Here is a 22,608-nt window from a genome sequence, read left to right as displayed (position 1 = left end):
CGGAGGAATCTCAAAGTGCTACATGGCATCATCAACAAAGGATGGCAAAGAAATAATTTTATTGGATGAAAAGAAAATTATCCATATGTGGTGATTCACCTAAAGCAGATGGAGTCGGGAACCCTGGTACTTCGAGAGGATGACTCTCGTAAGACCAGGGTTCGCTACACCTGAGCTAAAATATGTGTATGTGCGTGTTCTTAGTGACTTGGTTTAAGTCATGATGAACTGTTTCCATGGTAATATGAAGCTTAAGCAGCCGCTAAAATCAGCTTAGTGGCATAAGCTATGTTAGCAATAGCAATGATCAAAATGTGATTGGTGTTTCCTTTTGGAAAGTAGTTAGCCAGACTTGTTCAGGGCGTCCAAGTGACAACATTGATCGCGGTCCGAGCAGCACGACGAATGTCGGGATCCTCCTCAGGGAGCTCGCTCCTCCCTACCAGCAGGGGAAGCTGCAGTAGCAGGCGGCGACGCCCCTCTGGAGCCTCAGCCAATGAGGTGAGAGCTCTTAGGGAGTAAAGGACCAGCGCCTTCCTCCTTTGCTCCTCTTCTACGTCCTGTTTGCGCTCTGAGAGAAGTTGCAGCAGGACTGGGAGGACATCTAGTTCCAAACATTGATGCTTACCTACGGGACAAAGCAAGAGGCTGTTGATTGGCTGGAAGGGGGTCACATGGTTGTGCATGACATCACCTGTGGTGATGACCACCGTGTTCATGATGGCACCAGCGGCGTTGGCCTGCACATTCACATCCTGGTCCCGTAGAAGGTCTGCCAGGACGGGAAGAACTGCCGCCTCGCACACCTGACGTTTGCCCTCCACTGGAACACTGCATCAGCACGCACACACACGGAAACGTGGTTGTCACTCCAACTCCCATGAGGCATTTCAAAGAAAGAGATGCAGGGGTCCCAACCTGAGCGCCATCATGGCTGCAGCCGCCTCCCTCCGGATGTTGGAACAGGCATGCGACAGCTTTTTGCCGATGAGCGTGACGCCGCGGTGTGACAGAGCTGGGCCGGCGTCCAGCCGAGAGCAGCAGCTGAGCGTGGACAGCAGCAGGGCTTGCACCTCCTCCTGCTTTTCCTCCTTCTCCTCCTGCAGCTTCAGCATCAACTTGGGAACCAGAGCCTGCAAATCTTTAGCGCCTGCCAAAAAAGCGTCGGCGTCAAATAACGTCTGTGACTCTGTGATGTCATCAAGGTGCCCCTGCCTACCTGCAGGCAGCAGCGCCAGGCTATTTATTACGCGGTGGGCACATGTCCTGCAGAGTGGGGACGGGTCATCCAGCAGCTGAGACAGACGGGCCAGAAGGGGTGAGGACAGAAGAGCTTGTCTGAGGAGGAACGCATATTACCTAGCTTATTAGCATGCTAACATTAGCGCTTTTGTCAAGGAAAAAAAAGCATTGCAATATATAGAAACGTAATAATAGAAATAGTAAAGAAATTTACTTTAATGACCAAAGTGAAGCGAGTTGAGGCGCTTCCTTTACACAAAGTCCTGCTTTGCTGCCATCTTGCGGCATCTTTTAGACATTGCCAATTCAGTAAAGAGCTGAATATGCATTGCGGAACTTTAAATTCCTCTTTTTTTTAACTTGAGCAGCGGGCATATCCAAAACACACCCTTGACTAAAACTTTTACATCATCATCTGTTGCCAAGATGTTGAAAATGGATGGAATAAGTCTGTCAATCAGTCAAGCATCGCCATACTAATCGGCTGATGATGTCACAACGCACAATTGAACGCTATTCCAAATGTTTTTTTCTTTTCAGATATTTAACTTAATGTTTACCTCGCGATGTTGTGGCTGGTGGTAAGATGCAGCAGCTCGCAGGTTCTGGTCCTGACTGCTGGATCTTCGTCCTTCAATAGAACCTCCAACTGATCCAGAAAACCTGTTAGTATTGCACAGACAGTAACACTGTTTAAACTTAAACTAAATCCATTGTGGTTTAAGTTTACGGGCACATCTTCCACATCCAACCTAGCGGACGCAACCACGCTCGAGATGGCACATTTGATTTACCTTCACTGACCACTTGGTAAAGTCGCTCCGGGTCGTGCGTGAGGTCGCAGAGGGACGCGAGGGCCTGCAGCCTCCTGGTGGCGTCGGGCTCCTCCAGCTGGGCGAACAGCTCCGGGATGGCCAACCGCCCGAAGGCGACCGGAGCCCGGCTCGGGTCTAAGTGAACACCCGTCATTTGATCCAGAGATGGAATCGTTCAACGGGTTCTTTTGCGCTGGATCGGTGACGTCACTCTGTTGGCGTTCGAGTGAATTGTTGTCACGGTTGCCCTAGGAACGAGTGTAAACATTCCACAAAGACGTATTACTTCTGAACCGACACAATCCACGTTCTTAAATGAAATGAAAGCATTTTTACTGTCCTGGGGTAGTCTTATAAATACATAATTGTTGACACGCTTTTACGGCCATGTTTCGCAAAAGCACTCTGCGCTCATGTTTTCTTATATTTTAATATAAGAATAATTTAATATATTTTAATATATTTTAATTGTAAGGAAATAATCTTGCTTTTTTTCACCACCACAATTTGCGTTAGCCTTCGTGGGACGCTAACTGACGTCATCCCGACGTGCCACCGTCTAGCGGGCTAACTATGATGACGTCGTATGTTGGGAATTACTTCGGATGTTGAGTCAAATATTTGATCAAATTTCACATCGTATGTTAAAAAATTCGAATGTTTAAGCAATCGTATGTTGAGGCATGACTAGTTCAGATTTAATTTAATTTTTAGTTGTTTCTCTGACTTCTGGTTTTTAATCTGGGCGTGGTTTAACTCTTGTTTTAAATGTGGTTCTGGATGAGGGTTTGGATATTCTGGTTTTGAATAGTTCCCATGGGCCAAACAAAATGGTTCCAAAGTGGGAATAGCCCTTAAAGTTGCAATGTTTTGTGCAAGTGATGTACACATGCAAGCAATGCATTCAGGCATTTTGTGAAGACTTTGTAATTTCGTCATTTTAAAACTGAGCCACATAAACATTCATCAAATTCATCTTTTCCTCTCAACAAAAATCTGAAGACAGTCTCGCTTCTTCTCTTTTAAACTAAACCAAAGTTCTGAGACAGGATGGAATGCTTTTGCGGCCACGCAAAGGTCTCCCCCAAAAAAAGAAAAGGAGAGCATCATCTGCTTTCGACACTCTAAATAGACTTAAAGAATAAAAAGGTGAAGAGGCTTCACTTCTTCTTCTTCTTGGCCTTTTTCCCACCATCACTCTGCTGTGAACTGCTCTCGCTTCCGCCGCCCTTCTGCGTGCGACTCTTCAGTTTGGGGATCATCTCGGAGACGTACAACATAACATCCTTGCCTGGAACAACCACAAACATCGAACACGTGTCTTTGTTAGCCGTAATGTCTAGCTAACTTCAGGATTCTGATTGTAGACCTGATTTTGGTTGCGATTAGTGCCGCCATGTTGATACACACTACTCATATGGCCCACTTACGTGAGGAGAACTTATTGTGACACAAGCTGCCGTCCGCTTGCTTCAGCTGAACTCTGACTCGCCCTTTAAATTGTACGTCGCGGTTCCACTCTCTGGGATGCATTTTGTTCTGGACGCCAAATGACAAAAGAATTAACAACCAACATGGGACTTCCTGTTCAAAGAACACAATAAGGAGGTCCAGCCAAGTTATCACCTCGACCAGGACATTCACGCCAGCGGCTGTCAGGACATCACGGATCTCTGTACACGAAGGGTTCTCCACTGCCTGCATGCAAACGTCCATACAATGAACTAGGGCACTTTTGAGATGTTAGATCATTTTCAATGTATGAATGCTAAGTCGGACACCTTCACAGCAGGGATTCGTCGTCCTTCAGCCAGAGTTTTCTTACTATTGATGTAGACGGGATAAACGCAGATGAACCTGGGAAAAATACACAAAATGCATTCCAACCCATTAAACACTAAGCTACTTTATCACGTTTGCTAGGATAGAATTAACGTAAAATAATTTAGAATTGACTTCACTGCGTTTTCCATGTTGCTTAGATTCGTAGAGTAGCTCATAATATTTTTATAGGGGGCTTCTTGACCACGTCATGCTAGACTGTGTACGGGAAATAAGTAGGTACAAATTTCACTGCAACGCTAATTCAATTCGAACTTTACATACTCGCGTGACATCTGATTGACTCTATAAGAACGTTAGTGAAATTAATTCAGCGACACGCGTGCAATTTTGATATAATCATTTGAAAGCGTTAAAGTTATGTCGAGTCTAAAACAATTAGCTTTAGCTTCGCTTGCTAAAGCAACAACGCACCGTTCCTTGTCTGCGGGGTTTTCCGTTAAATGTGCCATGTTTGGGAATCGTGTTGCCCCCTTCGCAGTCCTGGATACCTACTACATGCATTAAGCATCAATAAAATTTTATGGTTGTCGTGAAAGACACACTGGAAAACGTCTTTTTTACGCAGTCTATTCACCGAATAAGAAGAGCGTGTGCTTCGCTTTAAGCACCGCCCTTCCAGTTCCGGTGGGAGCAAGTCTTTTTATGCACATTTTGCTTTTTTTTTTTTTTTTTTTTTTTTTTGCTGTCCGGAATTATGTCTTTGCAGTCGGATGTACATTCCCAGTTAAATCAGCTGGTTGATTAATGCTTGTTTGGAGAAATCTTTACCGTTTTCTGTTATTTTTGGGTTTATTTTAATACTAATACTTTAGTTCAATTCATTTAATATGAGCAAATAACTTTAATTAAGGTGACTATACATTTTCTATTAAGATATTTGCATTTTCACTGAAGTATCGCTTTCAATCACTCTGAGACGTCATAACTGACGTCATAAAAAACTGCAAGGGCCAAAAGACGCGAGGCCATGCAATTCACCGTCCCTCCACGCGATGTCGCTTGTATGCCTTCAGCGGCTGCTGTTGAAAAGCCCGGATGTTATTGTAGCTAGCCTTTTTAGCACATCGGCTAGCCGCTGTCTTCTGCCGCTTCGGTCTGCCGCAACGGGGACTTTCTGACCTCTTCACTCCCCCCGGCCGATTAAATCCATCTCAGTTCTTCTGTAATTCATCCTCGGTAGTTTATCATGATCTGTTTTGACCGAACGGCTCGTTAGCTGTCGGTGGAATCGTAGAATTTGTGACGGGTTTGGCGGGACTGGGTCAGGTTAACAATACGGTAAGCTAAAAGCTAACGCAGCTAGCGTCGTAACAGGCCTCTTTTTTTCAAGGTAGCTAACGCGGCTAGTTTAGCGGAGCTACTGCGGCTGTCATGGAAGACAAATCTTTTACAAAGGAGTTAGACCAATGGATCGAACAGCTAAACGAGTGCAAGCAGCTTTCGGAAAACCAAGTGAGGACACTCTGTGAGAAGGTAAGATTGGCCGGAGCATTCCGTCAGTTTCAGTTTAACATTCCGCCAGCCTCGCGTTTGGCCTACATTGCGGAATTGGCTCTGTCTAATTTCTGGAGCGCCGCGGATACTCGCGGCTAATTTTCGCAGTTCTCCGATTAATTCTCGACTCCTAATCGTAGTCGAACATGTTGCCAGACTTTTTGCTTTGAAAATGAATGTTAACTGTCGTCTCTTTGTTTAATTGTAATCTCGGGGTATCAAAGGCTCTCAAATTGGCATAATTTCCCTTCTCCCCGCTCTGTAGACGGAGCCGGGTTTACTGCTCGTCGCATTACGCTTACAAGTCCTTACACAACAAATGTTTTGTGTGTTTTAAATCTCTTTTATGTCTGTGTGTGTTTGATCTAAAATGTAACCATTACAAACACTGTGGGTCTGTGTGAGTACATTTTGGTGCTGCGTACCGCGCCCTGCCTTTATCGATCATCTGTTTTATTGCATGAAGCTGACAAGGCTCATTAAGAAACGTTACTACGGCTTCTATAGATTCACAAAATGAACGTTAAGGTGGTTCAAACAAACGTCAGACTACATTCGTTTAAATGTCAAGTGTCGTGTATAATGTCAATGGTGCGACAAGTGTTGCTGAATTATTACATCCTCGTTACTATCGTTTATTTTCAGGTGCTCGTTATTCCTGTTTACGCGTTGAACCACATCAACCGTGCTTTATTCTTTAAATATATATATTTGTGTGTGTGTGTCTACTGTACATACAAGTGTACATAAAGTCTTTCATTCCCCCCCCCCCCCCCAGGAAAAAAGGCTGTTCTCGATGCAATCATCGTACTTTTCATAGCAAATAACATTTGACAGATAACAATTTGTGAAATTACAAGAAGTTCCAACATAAAAGTTGCACAGAATTTGTGTGCGGTTTGGCGATCACATGACCACTCACATGGCAGCTCGTCTATTTATTACTTTACAGCACACACACTTCTCTTTTTTTCTTACAACGTGCCTCGTGATTTGACTTTTTTTTTTTTTTTTTCCTTCAGGCCAAGGAGATCTTGACCAAGGAGTCCAACGTCCAGGAGGTGAGACTCCTGGGATGCATTAGGTTTATCTTTGTAGCCAAGCAGTATACATGCTGGCACGAAATGTTAACTTGACTTAATTGACCGGCGTGTGTGCCGCCTTCAGGTGCGATGCCCGGTGACTGTGTGCGGCGACGTGCACGGCCAGTTCCACGACCTGATGGAACTCTTTAAGATTGGCGGCAAGTCCCCTGACACCAACTACCTATTCATGGGCGACTACGTGGACAGAGGCTACTACTCGGTGGAGACGGTCACACTGCTTGTGACGCTAAAGGTCCGTCACCAGACTTTTCCCTCATAGGTTGACTTGTACAGAAGCAATTTTAATGATGGGATGTGTGCCGTGTGTGCCATTTACCTTGCACCTGAATGTGATTGCGTAACTCTGAGCACACCCACATCCTCTGTAGTGTGTGCGCAAGCATTGATTTCCGCTTCCCCTTTAAAGAAAAAAAAAGAGTTGTACAGGTTATAGGTTACATTTAAGGTGGCAACATTTTTAACATTAACACTGTGTAGACGTTTAATAGTTATGTTTGTGCGACAAGTACAAATTGAGAGGGGTAAATAACTAAATACAGTTCACTTGAAGAGTAATTGTGCGCTCGAGTCTAAGTAGGGTGTGAATGTGGTGCGCTCAGGTGCGTTTCCAGGAGCGGATCACCATCCTGCGAGGGAACCACGAGTCCCGGCAGATCACGCAAGTGTACGGCTTCTATGATGAGTGCCTGAGGAAGTACGGCAACGCCAATGTGTGGAAGTACTTCACAGACCTGTTTGACTACCTGCCGCTCACCGCGCTGGTCGACGGACAGGTGGGCGTGGCCATCGGCCTTCCATCTCCGGCATCTCTCGGGACTTCATGGTTGTTTCCCCCACTTCTAGATCTTCTGTCTCCATGGAGGCTTGTCGCCCTCCATAGACACCCTGGACCACATACGAGCTCTGGACCGCCTGCAGGAGGTCCCTCATGAGGTGGGCTTGCTGTCCAAATCTGTGTGTTAGAAATGAATTGGTGTTTGTAATGGATTCGCCCTCGTTCGCAGGGCCCCATGTGTGACCTGCTGTGGTCGGACCCCGACGACCGCGGCGGCTGGGGCATCTCACCCAGAGGTGCAGGCTACACCTTCGGCCAGGACATCTCGGAAACCTTCAACCACGCTAACGGCCTGACGCTGGTGTCACGCGCCCATCAGCTGGTCATGGAGGTAACCCTCCCACCTCGCATGAAACCTCTATTTTCGTGCCTGCGTGTTCACTTGAAGTGCAGTTTCCATGGCGACGGAGCGCTGTGAGCGCTCAAGTGCCTCTGTTGCTAGGCAACCAAGTGTGGCCTATGTTGCGTACTAAGTTTGTGCTGTGCGTGCAGGGCTACAACTGGGGTCACGACAAGAACGTGGTGACCATCTTCAGCGCGCCAAACTACTGCTACCGCTGCGGGAACCAGGCGGCCATCATGGAACTGGACGACACCCTCAAGTACTCTTTGTAAGTCCGTCACGTGACGCCGCTGGTCTGGCAGCCAATCAACCCTTTTGATCAATCAGTAACGCACCTTCGTCGCTTCCTTCTCAGCCTTCAGTTTGACCCGGCCCCCCGCCGTGGCGAGCCCCACGTGACCAGACGCACTCCCGACTACTTCCTGTGAATGTTCGGCGCCGTCCCCGTTGGTCGCCCAGTTCCTCTTCACACCCTCATTACTGTACCGAGGAGAAAAAAAGCGATTGGTTGAATCCTGTTCCCGAGTTAAAGTTAGCGCCCCCTTGCCCTGTTCTCAAACCCCTCCCACCCACCACAAATGTGTTTCCACTCTGCTGTCGTTAACGCTGTGCTACACGTGCAAATAAGATATTACTTCTTTTTTTTTCTGTTTCTGAAATGTTTTTAAGACATAATAAAACTTCCAAGGTGGACCAAATGTGCCATATTCTGATCCTTTCCCCTGCAATTTGTTTTAATTTATTTGGTTTTTAAATCCCTGCCCATCTGATCACATCTCATCACATGTTGCCACGTTTGTGCTTTTTTTCTGTTTGGAACAAGAAGAGGATGCCTAAAAGAAAAGTACCATTTGCTTTAAGTAGTCCAGCTGTGAGTTTTAGATACAGCGCTGCTCATCAAGTCAGCAACTATATTACTGTCATTCAAGACCACAAAGCTATCAAATAATAAAATGTCCTGTTGACCTAACCCATCAGTCTCTGCGTCTTTGTTCACCAAATTGACATTTATCTCACTGCTGCAACACCTCATTTAAATGATCAAGCTATGTCTAAAACGAAATCTAAACCGATCCTGATCATATAAATCAGGTATTGCAGAATGCGGTTCTCATTGGACCCTACACCTCCCCAAGCGTAAAGCTGACATTCATTCCAAAATATATTCATTCATTCAACTAAAACTTAAAATGCCAAGGTAACATGAAGAACAAGCAATCTTTACGACTGAAAATATAATTTGAAGTATCGCGAGAGGATCCGAGATGTTTGCTAGCTAGCAACAGTCAACTTCACAATGGCCGATGTGAACGTATGTATGTACTTGAATTTTAATTGTTTACATTTCTAAATCATTCGGTTAATCCGGTTAAATGTCTGCCCGTATTTAACTGTTAGCCACGGTTGTTAGCTTCTGCCGTTTGCGTACTGATAATGTCTATTCGACGTTTAGCTTGTAAACTTTAATCGGCTACCTCCCGCCACAGCTACAATAACTGGGTCTTTTAAGTTTAGCTACATAGCCCTATCATCATTGTAAATAAAAATCGAATGTATTTCACTCATTTTTCTAAGCGGTTCTATACGATATTTGTGATGCATCATTTGTTACATTGTGTATTGACAGTTTCTATAATTGGCACGTTATAATGGTGGTATTAAGTGGTGAATAAACTCCTTACTAAAGTTCCATGTACCAAATGAACGGCCTTTCCCTGCAAGCTTTACATTGAAACATTTTGATGTTTCAGCATGAACGTGATGAAGATGAGGCGTCTTCACCATCGTCTCAAAGCCTCTGATGGGCTGAGTGATTTAATTGCAAACACAGAAAAGCTCCTAAAACCTTTCCCCTGCCGTCCTCCCTCTGTCTTCACCCCGTGGTTCTTGCACTCGTCAGCACAATGCCCCCTGCCCATCAGACCGGCCAAACGTGCCCCCGTCATCAATGCGGCAGATGTAAAGTGTCGCCAAGAGGCTTTAAACGAAGGAGTTGTAAACTTGCCCATCGCTGCAGCGGCAGTCAAACGGTCCTGGAGTGTGTTGGCTTCTAAAGACGTGCATCAGGTGTCACCTTCGCTCTCGAAGCGCTTCCGATGCACCGTGTCCGTGCATGCGCTCCACCCGCGTCAGAGGTCCAAGTGGGTCATCAGTCGGGACAACTGCGGAGCCACACGAGACATCGAACAGGTACAATCATGGCAGCTAAGTGTGACATCAGCGTGTCAGAGAAAAACAAAGTCATACTTCCCCCCTCACGAGGGATTATTTTAATTTCAACCGATACCAAACATGTTTTCCATGTATTCACGTGGATTTTTACAAATCCTACGTCTCACTCCCTCCTGCAGGTGTGGCGGGCTCTGAGTAGTGCCGCCCGGCATGCCGGCTTACCCACGTGCAACGCCAACATCCAGCGTGAGCGGGCTGAGATCTGGGTGTTCTGCGACGTGGCCTACTCGGAACAGGTGGGCCACTTTCTGAAGGAGCATCTGCAGCTGTCGGGCAGCATCAGGCTGTGTGTGCACAAGGTCGGAGAAATCTTTAGCTTGTAAGCGAGCCGTTCATCGCCACGGTGGCTCACACGGACATTTTCAGAAGTATTCACATGATTTCATTTTATCGTAATGTTTTTCACTTGTGTATGTGTAAATAAAGGTTTATTCAAAAGTACATTTTGTTCTAAAAAAGGAGTCTTGCAGCATTGTCTCATTGTCTCTCTTTGTGACATCTCCCACGCTTTTGTTCCTTTGTTGCTACGCAGCCTCAAATTTAACTGGAGAAATCAGGGTTAGCGGAAGTGACGTCGCAGCCCAGCCTCCCACAGCTGGTGTGACGTCACGCAAGGCACATTCGTTGTTAAAAATAGAACGAATACGCAACAAATTGTTGATAAAATAGATGGCGTATTTCAAAATGACTGATTTTGAAAATAGCCTGTGTTTGCTTGTGAACGCATGTACGCGTATAAAGTTGTAGAACGTTTTCAAACATATTTCGTTTACGTTAAATAGTAGTTGCATTGTGATAGTCCCAGCCGGATGTGGTTCGTACTTGCTCTTACTTGACTAGTCTACTAGCTGTCTACCAAATTTAGTGGGGGCGACCACGAGCGAGCAATTTTTAAGTGCTAATAAACAGAGTGGCTGATTATTTTCCATCGTTTAGATTATTTTCTGATGTGTTCAACGTTCGTTGTCGTATCATGAAGTCGAATTTGTGTCCTGCTCGTCGTTCGCTGGCGCACTAAAAGGTGAGGAGAACAGTGGTAGTAGCTAACAGGCTAAGCTAACAGAGGCACGCATTGTGGTTTCCTGTTTCCCCATTTAGTGTTCGTTCTCGTCCCTTGATTCACTTTTGCGTCGTTTTCTTACTAAATGTTAATTGAACTCACTCGCTGAAGTGCTTGACGTGTAGCAGTCAGAAAAAGTAAATCATTTGTTCGATCAAGTGCACGTCAAAGTAGGTCAGCTGACAAGTGACGTCACACCACGACCAGAATAGCGATAATTATAAGTGGCATAATTAATAACAAGCAAACATTAAGCGTTATAGATTTATCTGTAGTGAAATCAACATTGTACATTTTTTTTAAATTTTTGTAGCTCAACTCCTTAAGTTTTTTTCTTGATTTTACATTACACCTTTTAGCCAAAAATCGAAATAGTCTATTAAATATAGTAGAGAATCGGAACGGCAGTTTTTATCGGTCCTAAGCAGCCTATTTTAGGTGCATTCCTACTTAAACACACTTGATTCAAATGATCAGTTTGTCAGCGAAGTCAAGTGTGTTGCAGTAGGGAGACAACCATGCTGAAAATGTCATCTGGTGATTTAAAACCCTGTATTCAAAATTAAAATAAATGGTGACATTACATGACAAATGTTTTTTTTTATCTATTTTGAAGATGCTGCAAACTGAACAGTTATAAATTATCACACATTGCGTGTTAGTCTTCCAAAATCCTTTAATAGAAGGCAATGCAAATGTTAGTCCATCAAATAAACATTAGCATCAGCCTAAAAACATGGGCCATGTCCAAGCCCACATTACAGCTCTGCCATTTACCGATTTCCTTTCTTGTCACAGGTGTAGCTGCTGTCGCCCGATGTCTCCTCCGCCTCAGTTGAGACTCCTGTTCATGAACGGAGGTGTAGCTCGCCATCTGGCACTTAACGGATGATGCAACACTAGCGGACATGGAGACGGGGGAGACGCCATATTTTCTCCCACGTCGTTCTCCGCGCTAAACTCTTCCTCTCAGGCAAAAAGTATTTTTATATTTGCAGTCAGGGACTACACACCAAATTTTCTCCATTCACCAAGCCATAGCCGCCCGCTGCCAACATGGCGTCGGAGGGCTTTCAGTACCGCGCGCTGTACGACTACAAGAAAGAGCGTGAGGAAGACATTGACCTGCACGTGGGCGACATGCTGCTGGTCAGCAAAGGGGCGCTCTTAGCGCTCGGCTGCGGTGCCGGCGCTGAGGAGCGACCCTCAGAGATCGGATGGCTGCCTGGCTTCAATGAAACCACACAGGTGCGAGCTCACCTGTAGTCCTTTTGGTCTCCTCTTCCTCTGAGTTTTTTCCTTTCTCCGTGGAGCTCAGTGCGGTTCGTTGCTACTGTGTTGCGCGCTGATCGAAAGGATTGTTGTTTTTTGCTGCTGCTGGTGGTGCTGCTGCTGCTGCTACTCACCAGACAAGAGGAGTGTGTGGTTTCCTCCTTATGAACCCTGGTGTGTGCGTGCTCCCAATCAGGATAAATTGGCTCAGCTGTTGAGGCGCTCTGAGGCGCAGTGACCCCTTGTGGTCACTTGCACCCACCGACAGGTGTGCACCTCCCAGGTGTCTGCAACAATGCTGTTGCCGTGGTAACCACAATAACCAGAACATATATGCAGAAGACGTATCACCTGGCCCGGTTCGCAAAATCCGGTTCGTCATTTATGCCCCCAAATACCCTTTGACGAGACAAAAGAACTATATGCCTATACTTCAAATGTTCCGTTTTAATTCAATTTATCAATATTAATCATTGATTTCAAACGCAGGTAAAGGGCGATTTCCCGGGCACCTACGTGGAATTTGTGGGCAGGAAAAGGATGTCACCCCCCACGCCCAAGCCCCGACCACCCAGGCCACCCTCGGCCGCGTCAATGAGAACAGACTCGGAGTCCGAGGGTGCGTGAGTGAGCGAGCGTTGGCGGCGATGCCATCCGTCCGCACTGACTCATGTTTGGGTGTCCGCTCGCAGGCGTCACACTGCCTGATCTTCCAGAACACTTCGGACCGCCCGATACGGCCCCGCCACTCCTCGGCAGACTGATGGAGGCTGTCGAGAGTAAAGGTACACAAGGAACATTCCATGATGGTGGGAAACATGCAATTGCAATGAATTATTTTGCTATTAAAATAAATTCATACTTGAAACAATAATAGCTACAATTATTACATTATTCATAAATAATACGATACAATGAGACTTGAACTGCTTGTAAAGGGACCTCATCAAATATTTCTTAAGTAAACAATCACATAAATGCATTTTACCAAGCATAATCAAATGAATGAAAATAAATTTTTTTGCGATCAAAAAACTACCTTACACATTTTAAACATTTTCAAAAATTTGGTTGACTAATCATACCTAAGTGTAATATCATGAGAAGGATACAATTTTTACATATACAGTTTGCATTTGTTTATCTATAATTGCTTCATTACTTAGAATTAATTCCAACTAATCCAATGACCAGGAGTAATTCTTTTTTTTTTTTTTTACGGATACATTTAACATATATTTCCATGTATTTTAAATGGTGAAATATGAAGTCATTGGACCGGAAGAGAGGAGTGAATATTAAAACAAATGAGAGTGTGTTCTCACGTGCAGGCGTGGACAATCCTGGCGTATACCGCTGTGTCAGCGCCGGAAGTTTGGACACGAGGCAATTGGCCGAAGCCGGTGAGAACGTCGTGCGAGCGCCTGTCGGGAGCTTGGACGCCGCCGGGCTTCCCTTTGGTAACCTTGGGGCTTTTTTAATTTTCAGACTTGGAGCAAATGGAGGTGTCATCCCTGTGTGAAGGCGTTGTCCGCTTCCTGCAAGAGCTTCCTGGGCCCGTTGTGCCATCTTCGCTGCAGGCTGACATGATCCACGCCGTGCAAGGTCTGAACTTTACTTCCTAGTCCTTCACTTGTATAGCTAGTTTATTTATTTATTTTTGTAACTTTGGGACTTTTAGATTTGGATTTTTTGATGATGTGGTTCTTGTCATGTGTCAGCTCACCCTACTGGTGTTTTCCACCCGCAGAAGTCCGAGACCCCGAGGAGTGCGCTCGGGTGCTGCTGGGCGTGGCCAGTTCTCCCACATGCCCCGCCCAATACGGCCTGACCTTGCTCAGCGTGGTGCGTCACCTGGCGAGACTCTGCGTGCACGCTGCCCGCAATCAGCTTAGCGTCCGAGGCCTCGCTGAGATTTTTGGTCCGCTACTTTTCAGACAGACTGCTGCAGGGTTAGTCTATACACAAACACACACACACACGCATGGCAGTTTTGACTTTTGCTCTGAATAAGTTCTGGCTTTCAGTTCAGTGTTTGGCGGTTCAAGTTTTTGTTTTAAGATTTTCTAAAATTGTTGCATACGACTATAAATGTTTTTTTTTTTTCTGCTGGTTTTATTTTGACAAAATAATGACATTTGTCTTTTCTTATTGTCCTATCAGGTGTGAGTCAGGTTCAGACCCTCTGATCCAGGTTCTTGAAGTTCTGATCACCAGCGAGCTCAACGTGAACCAGGCTGCTCCAGGTAACATGCTAACACGCTAACTTGCAAACACCCCAATGTACGTACTTATGAACTTATTTCTCAGCTGAAAGCGTCACTCAGAGCTCTTGGGATCACAGATGCGTTGTCATGTCAGTTATATGATTGACAGGTGTCAGTCTGGCAGTCTGATTTCACTTCTCAATCCACCCATCAGTCAGCAGGAAGCTAGAGTGGCGCCGTGTAACGGCAAGCTTATAATTGGCTGCTTTTACAACGGTTACATCATCGCTTCACTGGGATGCAGCAGCGATGGGAGGTTAGGGAAGGGGGACTGATGTTGCCGTGGCGATATGACCGCTGCCCGGCGATTGGTGGAGCCCGAGCGGTGACGTCACACATCTCCAAGCCGCTCTCCTTTCGGCCGCGCCGACTGGAAGCGGCAGAGGGGAACGCGTGACTAAAGCGTGCGGACGGTCGCCGCCAAAAACGGCACCAGCGGCGGTGGCGGCGCAAGTTTGCTGAAGGCGCATGGAGCACCGGGAGGCTTGCGGGGGGCGGAACTTAATACTATGTTACATCAACATGAACGGTCCAGGTAGGAGGCTACCTGGTCCACTCGGAGCAAAGATCAGAGCAGGATATTCTGGAGCACTGATTTCTCCTTTCTTGGTTTTTAAATTCTTAATATGTGGTTGTTGATATGCAGTGTTCCTCACCTTTGTGATCAGGACAAAACGCTGCTTAGATAAATTGCTTTGGCATTTACTCACGCCAGTTTGTGGGCACTTTGTATCTCAACAAGGAACAGGAAGTCTAATAGCGTCTCCTTTCTTTTTTTCAGCTCTACCTCCCAAACCTGCCAAACCCTCCACCCCGGCCTCGGCGTCCGCCACGGCGTGCACCTTCAACAACAGCATGGCGCTACATGATGCCGAGTGGTACTGGGGCGACATATCCAGGTAAGGCATATCCACGCGCACATACACATGCTCCAAAAAGTCTCGCCGCCATTCCACCGTCATTCCGCCGCCTCCCTTTTCAGGGAGGAAGTGAACGAGAAGCTGCGAGACACGGCCGACGGCACCTTCCTAGTGCGCGACGCCTCCACCAAGATGCACGGAGATTACACGCTCACGCTCAGGTGAGCGACGTCATCACCATCGCCACTGAGGTGATGAGCAGTAGTCTGACTGGAGGCGTGCGTGTGTGTGCGCACAGGAAGGGAGGCAACAACAAGCTGATCAAGATCTTCCACCGCGAGGGCAAGTACGGCTTCTCGGACCCACTGACGTTCAGCTCGGTGGTGGAGCTCATCAATCACTACCGGCACGAGTCCCTGGCACAATACAACCCCAAGCTGGACGTCAAGTTGCTCTACCCGGTCTCCAAGCACCAGCAGGTACATTTGTCACACGTGCGCAAAGGCACAAGTCGGTCACAAGTCTTGACGTACGCCCTTCTTGTGTCTTCTTTCAGGACCAGGTTGTGAAAGAGGACAGCATTGAAGCGGTGGGCAAAAAGCTCCACGAATACCACCTCCAGTACCAGGAGAAGAACCGCGAGTACGACAGACTGTATGAGGAGTACACCAGAACTTCTCAGGTGCTCACAACGCAAACATGCGCGCCAATGGGACTTGCTGTTTGGCGGCGGTCTGGATCGTGACGCTGCCGTGCCGTTTGCAGGAGATTCAGATGAAGCGCACCGCCATCGAGGCTTTCAACGAGACCATCAAGATCTTCGAGGAGCAGTGTCAGACCCAGGATCGCTTCAGCAAGGAGTACATTGACAAGTTCCGCCGCGAGGGCAACGACAAGGAAATCCAGAGGTAAACTGTTGCCAGGTCAACCCCCCCCAGCCTGAGGAACCCGTTGGAAGAACGACCCAGAAAGCTAGCGGCTGCATGTGTCCGATGCTTTGCGTCCGCTCATTTATTAAAAACGTGCAAGTAGGTTTGAAATGATTCTCGCTGCCGTCCCGTCAGAATCATGGAGAACTACGACAAGTTACGCTCCCGCATCAGTGAGATCGTGGACAGCAAGCGCCACCTGGAGGTGGACCTCAAGAAGCAGGCCGCCGACTACCGCGAGATCGACAAGAAGATGAACAGCATCAAGCCGGACCTCATCCAGCTGCGCAAGACCAGAGACCTGTACCTCATGTAGGCCACCGACACCAAAACCGAGGATGCTGCTGCCATGCTATGCGATGGATGCTCAAGCCAAACCGCATGTGTGTTTTATACACTTATGCAGGTGGTTGACACAGAAGGGGGTCCGGCAGAGGAAACTAAACGAGTGGCTGGGACTCAAGAACGAGACCACAGTGGAGTAAGTCTGCGCACGCGCAACGCGAAATCACATCAAGAATCCGCAGCGTTCGGATTTGAATTGCTCGCTAACCGGTATTGGTTGGCGGTCCCTAGCGAGTACAGCACGGTGGAGGATGAGGAGGACCTTCCTCACCACGATGAGCGTCTCTGGCGTTTGGGCAACATCAACCGCGGTCAAGCCGAGTCGCTGCTATGGGGCAAGAAGGACGGAACCTTCCTGGTCCGAGACAGCAGCAAGCCGGGATGCTACGCCTGCTCTGTCATGTATGCGTTACAAAATATTTTTTTTTAACTTCAAACATGACTGATGTATGTTTGCATGCTTTCAGGGTGGAGGGGGAAGTGAAGCACTGCGTAATCAACAAGACGAGTACGGGCTTCGGCTTTGCCGAACCGTACAACCTGTACGCGTCTCTGAAGGAGCTGGTGCTGCACTACCAGCACACGTCATTGGTGCAGCACAACGACTCGCTCAACGTCACGCTCGCATTTCCCGTCTACAGCCAGCAGAGGCGCTGACAAGCCATCTGACTTTGTTCCAGTTTAGCCACCCCTCTCTCCAAAGTCAAAGTGCAGTGGCAGGTTCAGTCGCTCGTTCCCTCGAGTTTCTTTATGACCTTCGTTTGAAAGCACTCGTCCTTTCCTAATCACCCACCCCCTTTTTCTTTTTTGCATGAGCTTTTTTGGATCTATCTTGGGTCTACTTTTCAGAATTCTGATTTTGGGAATGAAGTGAATCATTCCCAATTCTCCTGCTTCCTTGTGGCAGAAGTTGTGAAATCACACTGGACTCCGCCGCCTTACACCCACGGCCGACTTTCGATATAGAAGGTACTGAAATGGCAAAGCCGCACTGTGACATGTGGACCGTATCATTCCAAAGACTTTTCGCCAGGACTCAGGTGCTTGTGTCGCTTCCATTTTCCATTCCTACCAGGAAGTGTGAAACATTTCAAGATCACTTCAGTATTTTGCAAAACAAAACGCTTCATAGCGCACAACCTTTTCTGCTCTCGGGATCAATAAAGATAATTTTGTTCTTCACTTTGTCAATGCTGGTGCTTGTCCACTTCCTGTTTACTTGTGCTTGCAATGAAGACTCTTAAGGTTTGAAAAAGAGAATTGTTTTAATAATTTTCATCTCCTTATTCAGCTTGAACACGACGTTGGCACACTTTTAAAGGGACAGTACGCCCAAAACAAACGTAACCACTTTTAGTCCCCGACAATTGAATAAAATAAAAAGGCACAAAAGATACAAACATGCAACAACTTATACAACGTACATAAATCATGTGACACGCATGGCACACATGCATCCTTGACACGCGTGTTCCAGCAACCCCTGCAGTTGTTTTCATGGTTACGCAATCGAGTCAATTCTCTGCAACAAGACTAAACATCTACTCCAGTTGAAAACATTAGCTTGCTCCTCGCATTTTCCTCGCAAGTTCGAGAAGGTCCGAAAGGATTGTTAAAGCACAACGAGAAATCAAAGATTCAAGGATGAAATGAAGTTTTCCCAGTTTGCTGATGCGATAGCAGGATTGGATTGTTACAGCATAAGAAGCACAAAAATGTTCTCAAACATGAGGTCCAAGAACCAAGTGCATATTCTCAAAGCCTGATAAACACCAGATCACATCTTGTCCTTCAGACGGAGCTAACGACTTTTCAGAATGTCCAGCAGCAAAAGAATTGATTTGTGTTTGTACAAAAAGCAGCAATATGACATCACTCATTCTAGAAGACATCACCAGATCCACATCATACCACATCTTGCTTTTCAGACATCAGAGAATGTTGTTCTAGAAAATCCTACAACCAAAAGGAACATTCTAGGATGACACCCAAGAACTTGGTGAGAATATCAAACCCACATTGGAGAAGACCAGTCATCATGAGGAACATCCAGGAATGATTTCCCAAAATCAAAGTAAAGAAAGTTTTCAGAAGACCGTTCGACAATCTATTTTTCACCTTGTTCTTCAGTAAGTGTTTGGAATGTCTAGAATGTCAAACATTCAAAATTGACAACCCAAAGCATGCTGAGAACATCAAGCTCAAGCAATTTCTAGAAGACCAATCACCAACTCAACGCCAGTATTTTGTTCTGCAGTCTGATCTCAGAACGTCAAATGATTGTAAAAGCACGAAAACAAACATTCTAGAATGACATCCAAGAACAGCAAACGGAGAGATTTTATCTTGTCCAACAGTTAAACGATTAAAGCACAACAACAAAAAAACTGAAGTTCCAGAATGATGTTCATAAACACCACACTGAAGAGCCACTCATCAATTCAAGGCCAGGTGACGTTGTTGTGTTGCTGGGGAATGTTCTGGAATGCTACAAGGTCAGCAAGTCGAGTGCAGAAAGTTGTGCCGACCATTCAGAGGTCGCTCAATGTTTTGTCCACCATCTGATTAGCGTGCAAACAAGCTCCGTGAGTTTCGTCCACACCTGGAGTGCAAGCTTGTGTGAGCTAACGGTGCAAGCAGCTGAGCAAGAAAGTGTTCAGTCAACCATCTACGGTTAGCTCGCCATGGATGGGTCACCGTGAGTTGTGAAAGCTAACGGTGCTAGTGGTCCAGCGAGCTCTTTATAACACAGGGAGGGCCGGAGGTGGAATTGAACCCGCACCCTCCGAACTGTGCAGGTGTGTCACCAATGGCGCCCAATTCGCTTAATTTTAACTGAGTGATATCGACCCACAAGCTAATGACGCTAACGGGCAAGACGGATCCTAAAAGCGATCTCGGTGGAGTCCGATTAGCTTGTCGACAAATTACCGTAAATTTGGGTAACAACACGAGTGCTAGCTAACGATACTAATGTAGCTAGCAGTCCGGAGATCCTCAGATCATTCAATGTTGCTAACGATGCGTTTCCATGAATATCAACTGGAACTTGGGTGCTATCGACACAGGCTAAAGATGCTACCGATGCAGACGGATTTGAAATACGATGGTGCCCGATTAGCTAGCCAACAAATTACCATGAATTTGGAAAACAATTTGAGAGCTAGCTAATGGGGCTTAAAGTCCAGAGAGAGCCTTAAATGTGATGCCATCAACGGCATCCGGTTAGCTTGCTAATGATGATTTCCCATTAAGTTTGACTCCAACTTGAATCATAGCTGATAATGGTAAAACTCCAGAGAGGTCCAGTCAAGCTTTGCTGGCAACCTGGGTTGCGTCATCCAAGGGGGCGGGCTTACAGTGACTGGCATGTTCTGAAAAGAACAACGAACGTGTCCGTGTGTCTTAAGAGGGGTGTCGGCGGTGGTCTTCTGAAGGGCCAGGCAGGCCTTAAGTGGTCTTGACCAAGTCATAGACATAGATGTGGAAGTCATCGTCAAACTTGATGAAGTAGACGGAGGGCTTGGCCTCCACCTGATGGATGACCATCCCCGAACGCTTGCCTCCATCCTCTTTGGCGTACTCCACCTGCTTGCCCACCAGACTGTCCACCACCTCGCCCGGCTCGCGCTCCGATGCCGCGCTTTCGCCTGCGGGACCAACAGGGAAAATCCATTTTCAATTTGGAGCTTTCAATTTTGGTTGCTCCCCGTTATTTTGATTTTATTAGCGATGGAGTGACAATGATTTTGAATGAATGGCTCCCTCCAATGAGTGACGGCGGGCATTTTTCAACGAGCATGACTTATTTTATCAATCCTCCATAAAATAAATATGAGCTTATTCAAGATTCTGTTTCAGGTCGGACTCACTGGCGTCAGGCATGATGCGCAGATCTCCCTCTTTGTAGTCATCCAGCAGTTGGTACATGTAGAGCACGGGGTCCTTCTCGTACGTGATGAAGAACCAAGACGTCATGATGGGCGCGCGGGCCAGCACCATTCCCCGCCACTCCTCCTTGGGCCCGTCCTCCGTCTCAAACATGTGCTCCACCGCCTTGCCGATCATGGCGTCGGCCAGCAGCGCGTCCGTCACACGAGCCGGCGCTGAAGGTAAATGGCGACCACCACGCAAGTTAAATCATCGCTCTATCATTTGATTTTAGTTTGGAGTCGCTCTATATTAATCGATAGTTTTATATATATTAATAGTTGGACGTTGTGGTTACTTGGCCTTCCTTGTACACAAAGGTGACTGTCCGAAAAAAGTCAAATGGCGTTTGACACGGAACCTCTGCTGATGGTACTTTCTAGCTCACAGACATTTTGCTTGGTCGGTCAGGTCGGCACCACCTTACCCACTCGGTCGGGCAGCACCTGGAGTCCGATGACGCGCTGATCGCTGTGCAGTTCCAGGCCGTAGATGCAGTCGAAGCCGTCGTACTTGATCAGGTAGAGGGACGGGTTGACGGGGACCTGGTCCAGAACTGTCCCCTTCCACTGGGACGACTTACTGCCTTCCTTCCAAATGTGCTGGATCCTGCAGCCCACAATGTTTGTCTTGACTGGGGACAAAGTTCTGCTGGGCCCCACGTCGCTCTTATGTTTCCTGTCAGAGAAGAGGAGACGTTTCAGAACCTCTTTGTCGTCTTTGTGATTTTTATTTTGGGCTTACTTGTGAGGATTCTTCCGCTTCATCATGTTGACTGACACACCAGAATGTCCTGCAGTACAAAGTTACCCCGGTTTGCTCAGTGGGGAACTCGGGGACACTCGCGGCAGGATGGCGGACACTCACCTCCGTCCGCTCGGGGCCGCGGGGCCTCTGGGCTCTTGAAGGGGGTCTTCATTCATCCACCTGGGTGGGGGGTTGGGGGATGGGGCCACTGGAGGGATGGGGAGGGGGAAGGAGGGGGAGGAGCAACACCAGGAATTAGAGTGGCCCCTGAAGCATTCACACTGGGGGGTGCAGCCGAACTCCTGGAGGGAAAGACCAAGTTCCAGCTTCGGTCCAACCTGAAGACACAAAAAAGAAGTTGCATCTGCCTATTTTATTTCTTTGTACTTTGCCTTTTTTCAAACCACCTAATTATGTTGAGTTCCGAATCCTGCTTGCATCAATACCAGATTCAGTCCAGCTCAAAAACATTCTTAGCCAGGAACACTTGGGCCAGCTTAAACTAAACCAGACTTAGCCTTCAGTGAGAGCTGCAGCTCAAGAGTTTTTCGTGCCTAGACAATCACCAAACTCAGTCTAGAACCAAAACACGCTTTGCATGGAAAACCTGAATACAAGCACACCTAAACCACTCCCAAACTCAAACCAGTGTGTGCGTGTATATATATTTAAAAATACAAAAACAGACCCAATATACATATACTTGGGCCAATCCACCACCGTTGATACTTTGACGCATTCGTGTACAATTACTAAATGAGCAGCAACGTCAATTCCCTGCGCCATACAAGACCTTTTAGACTACAAATTACGTCACGACCCCCCCCCCTCCCCCTTGCACGCACACCGAGGTTCGGAATGTGCTACTGGTAAAGCATACAACCGAGGCTGAACATGTTTTTGTTCTTCCCCTCAGCGGCCACGAGAATATTAGAAAGCTAAGGATGCTAACGTGTGTCCGGCGCATGTGTGATGGAGGGTGACTTGCGTACACAAACATTTTTGACAAAAATGCGCATTGTGTGTAACGAACAAAGGAGGAGGTGGCGAGCTGACACTGCGGTGCAAAGGAGCTTTTGTTTTGGCGCAAACGTGCATAAAGGAGCGCGCGGCCGACCGGCCAACGTGTCCGTTTCCTTACCGACTCGACGTTCGGCGTCGCGGTACAATCGCAGTCGACCTCCGCGTACCAATTGATCCGCTTTTTCTCCGCCAGCGTTCTACAACGCTTCACCAAGCTTGCGGTGCTAACAGCGGAAGCACCACGGAAGTGAGAAAGTTATGCC

The 22,608-nt window shown here is 47.0% G+C and overlaps 6 protein-coding genes and 1 long non-coding RNA gene across 9 annotated transcripts; 3 read left to right on the top strand and 4 right to left on the bottom strand.

The window, feature by feature from the left end:
• Window positions 1–42: 42 nt before the first annotated feature.
• On the bottom strand, window positions 43–2,472 carry rsph14 (radial spoke head 14 homolog). Of its 2 annotated transcripts, none has more exons than XM_049763335.2 (6): window positions 2,037–2,472; window positions 1,803–1,905; window positions 1,220–1,338; window positions 919–1,150; window positions 695–831; window positions 43–571 (listed from the first exon to the last, which is right to left on the bottom strand). In XM_049763335.2, exons 1-6 carry the CDS (start codon window positions 2,209–2,211, stop codon window positions 357–359), a joined length of 981 nt encoding a protein of 326 aa, XP_049619292.1. In that variant the 5' UTR covers window positions 2,212–2,472; the 3' UTR covers window positions 43–356. The 2 variants fall into 2 exon arrangements, with proteins under 2 accessions (XP_049619292.1, XP_049619291.1); XM_049763334.2 differs by having other exon boundaries at window positions 43–628; window positions 2,037–2,469.
• A 496-nt stretch (window positions 2,473–2,968) lies between these two features.
• srp19 (signal recognition particle 19) lies at window positions 2,969–4,540 on the bottom strand. Its single transcript, XM_049763445.2, has 5 exons — window positions 4,314–4,540; window positions 3,839–3,914; window positions 3,684–3,755; window positions 3,488–3,596; window positions 2,969–3,348 (listed from the first exon to the last, which is right to left on the bottom strand). Exons 1-5 carry the CDS (start codon window positions 4,349–4,351, stop codon window positions 3,218–3,220), a joined length of 426 nt encoding a protein of 141 aa, XP_049619402.1. The 5' UTR covers window positions 4,352–4,540; the 3' UTR covers window positions 2,969–3,217.
• A 403-nt stretch (window positions 4,541–4,943) lies between these two features.
• Window positions 4,944–8,650, top strand: LOC125994163 (serine/threonine-protein phosphatase 2A catalytic subunit beta isoform). The gene is made up of 8 exons (XM_049763389.2): window positions 4,944–5,375; window positions 6,419–6,457; window positions 6,564–6,734; window positions 7,102–7,275; window positions 7,346–7,435; window positions 7,507–7,668; window positions 7,830–7,948; window positions 8,036–8,650. Exons 1-8 carry the CDS (start codon window positions 5,274–5,276, stop codon window positions 8,106–8,108), a joined length of 930 nt encoding a protein of 309 aa, XP_049619346.1. The 5' UTR covers window positions 4,944–5,273; the 3' UTR covers window positions 8,109–8,650.
• Window positions 8,281–12,734, bottom strand: LOC137840117 (uncharacterized). The gene is made up of 2 exons (XR_011086570.1): window positions 12,233–12,734; window positions 8,281–10,196 (listed from the first exon to the last, which is right to left on the bottom strand). It is a non-coding gene; the product is annotated as an uncharacterized lncRNA (long non-coding RNA).
• shld3 (shieldin complex subunit 3) lies at window positions 8,854–10,353 on the top strand. Of its 2 annotated transcripts, none has more exons than XM_049763431.1 (3): window positions 8,854–8,992; window positions 9,432–9,870; window positions 10,032–10,353. In XM_049763431.1, the coding sequence occupies exons 2-3, from the start codon at window positions 9,433–9,435 to the stop codon at window positions 10,233–10,235; spliced, it is 642 nt and encodes a 213-aa protein (XP_049619388.1). In that variant the 5' UTR covers window positions 8,854–8,992; window position 9,432; the 3' UTR covers window positions 10,236–10,353. The 2 variants fall into 2 exon arrangements, with proteins under 2 accessions (XP_049619388.1, XP_049619387.1); XM_049763430.1 differs by having other exon boundaries at window positions 8,888–8,996.
• Window positions 10,731–17,827, top strand: LOC125994016 (phosphatidylinositol 3-kinase regulatory subunit alpha). The gene is made up of 17 exons (XM_049763150.2): window positions 10,731–10,933; window positions 11,771–12,220; window positions 12,734–12,863; window positions 12,937–13,029; window positions 13,576–13,647; window positions 13,733–13,849; window positions 13,995–14,196; window positions 14,408–14,490; window positions 15,293–15,410; window positions 15,494–15,592; window positions 15,670–15,850; window positions 15,928–16,053; window positions 16,137–16,279; window positions 16,436–16,612; window positions 16,707–16,781; window positions 16,877–17,047; window positions 17,113–17,827. Exons 2-17 carry the CDS (start codon window positions 12,029–12,031, stop codon window positions 17,300–17,302), a joined length of 2,169 nt encoding a protein of 722 aa, XP_049619107.1. The 5' UTR covers window positions 10,731–10,933; window positions 11,771–12,028; the 3' UTR covers window positions 17,303–17,827.
• A 64-nt stretch (window positions 17,828–17,891) lies between these two features.
• spinb (spindlin b) lies at window positions 17,892–22,605 on the bottom strand. The gene is made up of 6 exons (XM_049763409.1): window positions 22,464–22,605; window positions 21,443–21,660; window positions 21,320–21,368; window positions 21,003–21,253; window positions 20,518–20,751; window positions 17,892–20,295 (listed from the first exon to the last, which is right to left on the bottom strand). Exons 2-6 carry the CDS (start codon window positions 21,492–21,494, stop codon window positions 20,096–20,098), a joined length of 786 nt encoding a protein of 261 aa, XP_049619366.1. The 5' UTR covers window positions 21,495–21,660; window positions 22,464–22,605; the 3' UTR covers window positions 17,892–20,095.
• Window positions 22,606–22,608: the final 3 nt, after the last annotated feature.

This window comes from Syngnathus scovelli, chromosome 3, assembly GCF_024217435.2.
Source record: "Syngnathus scovelli strain Florida chromosome 3, RoL_Ssco_1.2, whole genome shotgun sequence".
NCBI classification, from domain to species: Eukaryota; Metazoa; Chordata; class Actinopteri; order Syngnathiformes; family Syngnathidae; genus Syngnathus; species Syngnathus scovelli.
The sequence above is the reverse complement of the archived record's forward strand: the minus strand, read 5'-3'. Positions and strand labels throughout refer to the sequence as shown.

Bases quoted from the DNA above. Each gene is read 5' to 3' on its own strand.
- rsph14 (XM_049763334.2), bottom strand. From the start codon at position 2,211: ATGACGGGTGTTCACTTAGACCCGAGCCGGGCTCCGGTCGCCTTCGGG. The intron at 1,151-1,219 runs GTAGGCAGGGGC...CTTTTTTGGCAG, and splicing joins CCTGGCGCTGCTGCCTGCAG to GCGCTAAAGATTTGCAGGCT. The intron at 629-694 runs GTGATGTCATGC...TTTGTCCCGTAG, and splicing joins CACGGTGGTCATCACCACAG to GTAAGCATCAATGTTTGGAA.
- srp19 (XM_049763445.2), bottom strand. From the start codon at position 4,351: ATGGCACATTTAACGGAAAACCCCGCAGACAAGGAACG. The intron at 3,597-3,683 runs GTGATAACTTGG...TTTGGCGTCCAG, and splicing joins GCGTGAATGTCCTGGTCGAG to AACAAAATGCATCCCAGAGA. The intron at 3,349-3,487 runs GTAAGTGGGCCA...TGGTTGTTCCAG, and splicing joins TCACAATAAGTTCTCCTCAC to GCAAGGATGTTATGTTGTAC.
- LOC125994163 (XM_049763389.2), top strand. From the start codon at position 5,274: ATGGAAGACAAATCTTTTACAAAGGAGTTAGACCAATGGATCGAACAG. The intron at 7,436-7,506 runs GTGGGCTTGCTG...CCTCGTTCGCAG, and splicing joins TGCAGGAGGTCCCTCATGAG to GGCCCCATGTGTGACCTGCT. The intron at 7,949-8,035 runs GTAAGTCCGTCA...CTTCCTTCTCAG, and splicing joins GACACCCTCAAGTACTCTTT to CCTTCAGTTTGACCCGGCCC.
- shld3 (XM_049763431.1), top strand. From the start codon at position 9,433: ATGAACGTGATGAAGATGAGGCGTCTTCACCATCGTCTCAAAGCCTCT. The intron at 9,871-10,031 runs GTACAATCATGG...TCCCTCCTGCAG, and splicing joins CCACACGAGACATCGAACAG to GTGTGGCGGGCTCTGAGTAG.
- LOC125994016 (XM_049763150.2), top strand. From the start codon at position 12,029: ATGGCGTCGGAGGGCTTTCAGTACCGCGCGCTGTACGACTACAAGAAA. The intron at 14,491-15,292 runs GTAACATGCTAA...TCTTTTTTTCAG, and splicing joins CGTGAACCAGGCTGCTCCAG to CTCTACCTCCCAAACCTGCC. The intron at 15,593-15,669 runs GTGAGCGACGTC...GTGTGCGCACAG, and splicing joins GATTACACGCTCACGCTCAG to GAAGGGAGGCAACAACAAGC.
- spinb (XM_049763409.1), bottom strand. From the start codon at position 21,494: ATGAAGACCCCCTTCAAGAGCCCAGAGGCCCCGCGGCCCCGAGCGGAC. The intron at 21,369-21,442 runs GTGAGTGTCCGC...TTTGTACTGCAG, and splicing joins GCGGCCCCGAGCGGACGGAG to GACATTCTGGTGTGTCAGTC. The intron at 20,296-20,517 runs GTGAGTCCGACC...TTGGTCCCGCAG, and splicing joins GCGCATCATGCCTGACGCCA to GCGAAAGCGCGGCATCGGAG.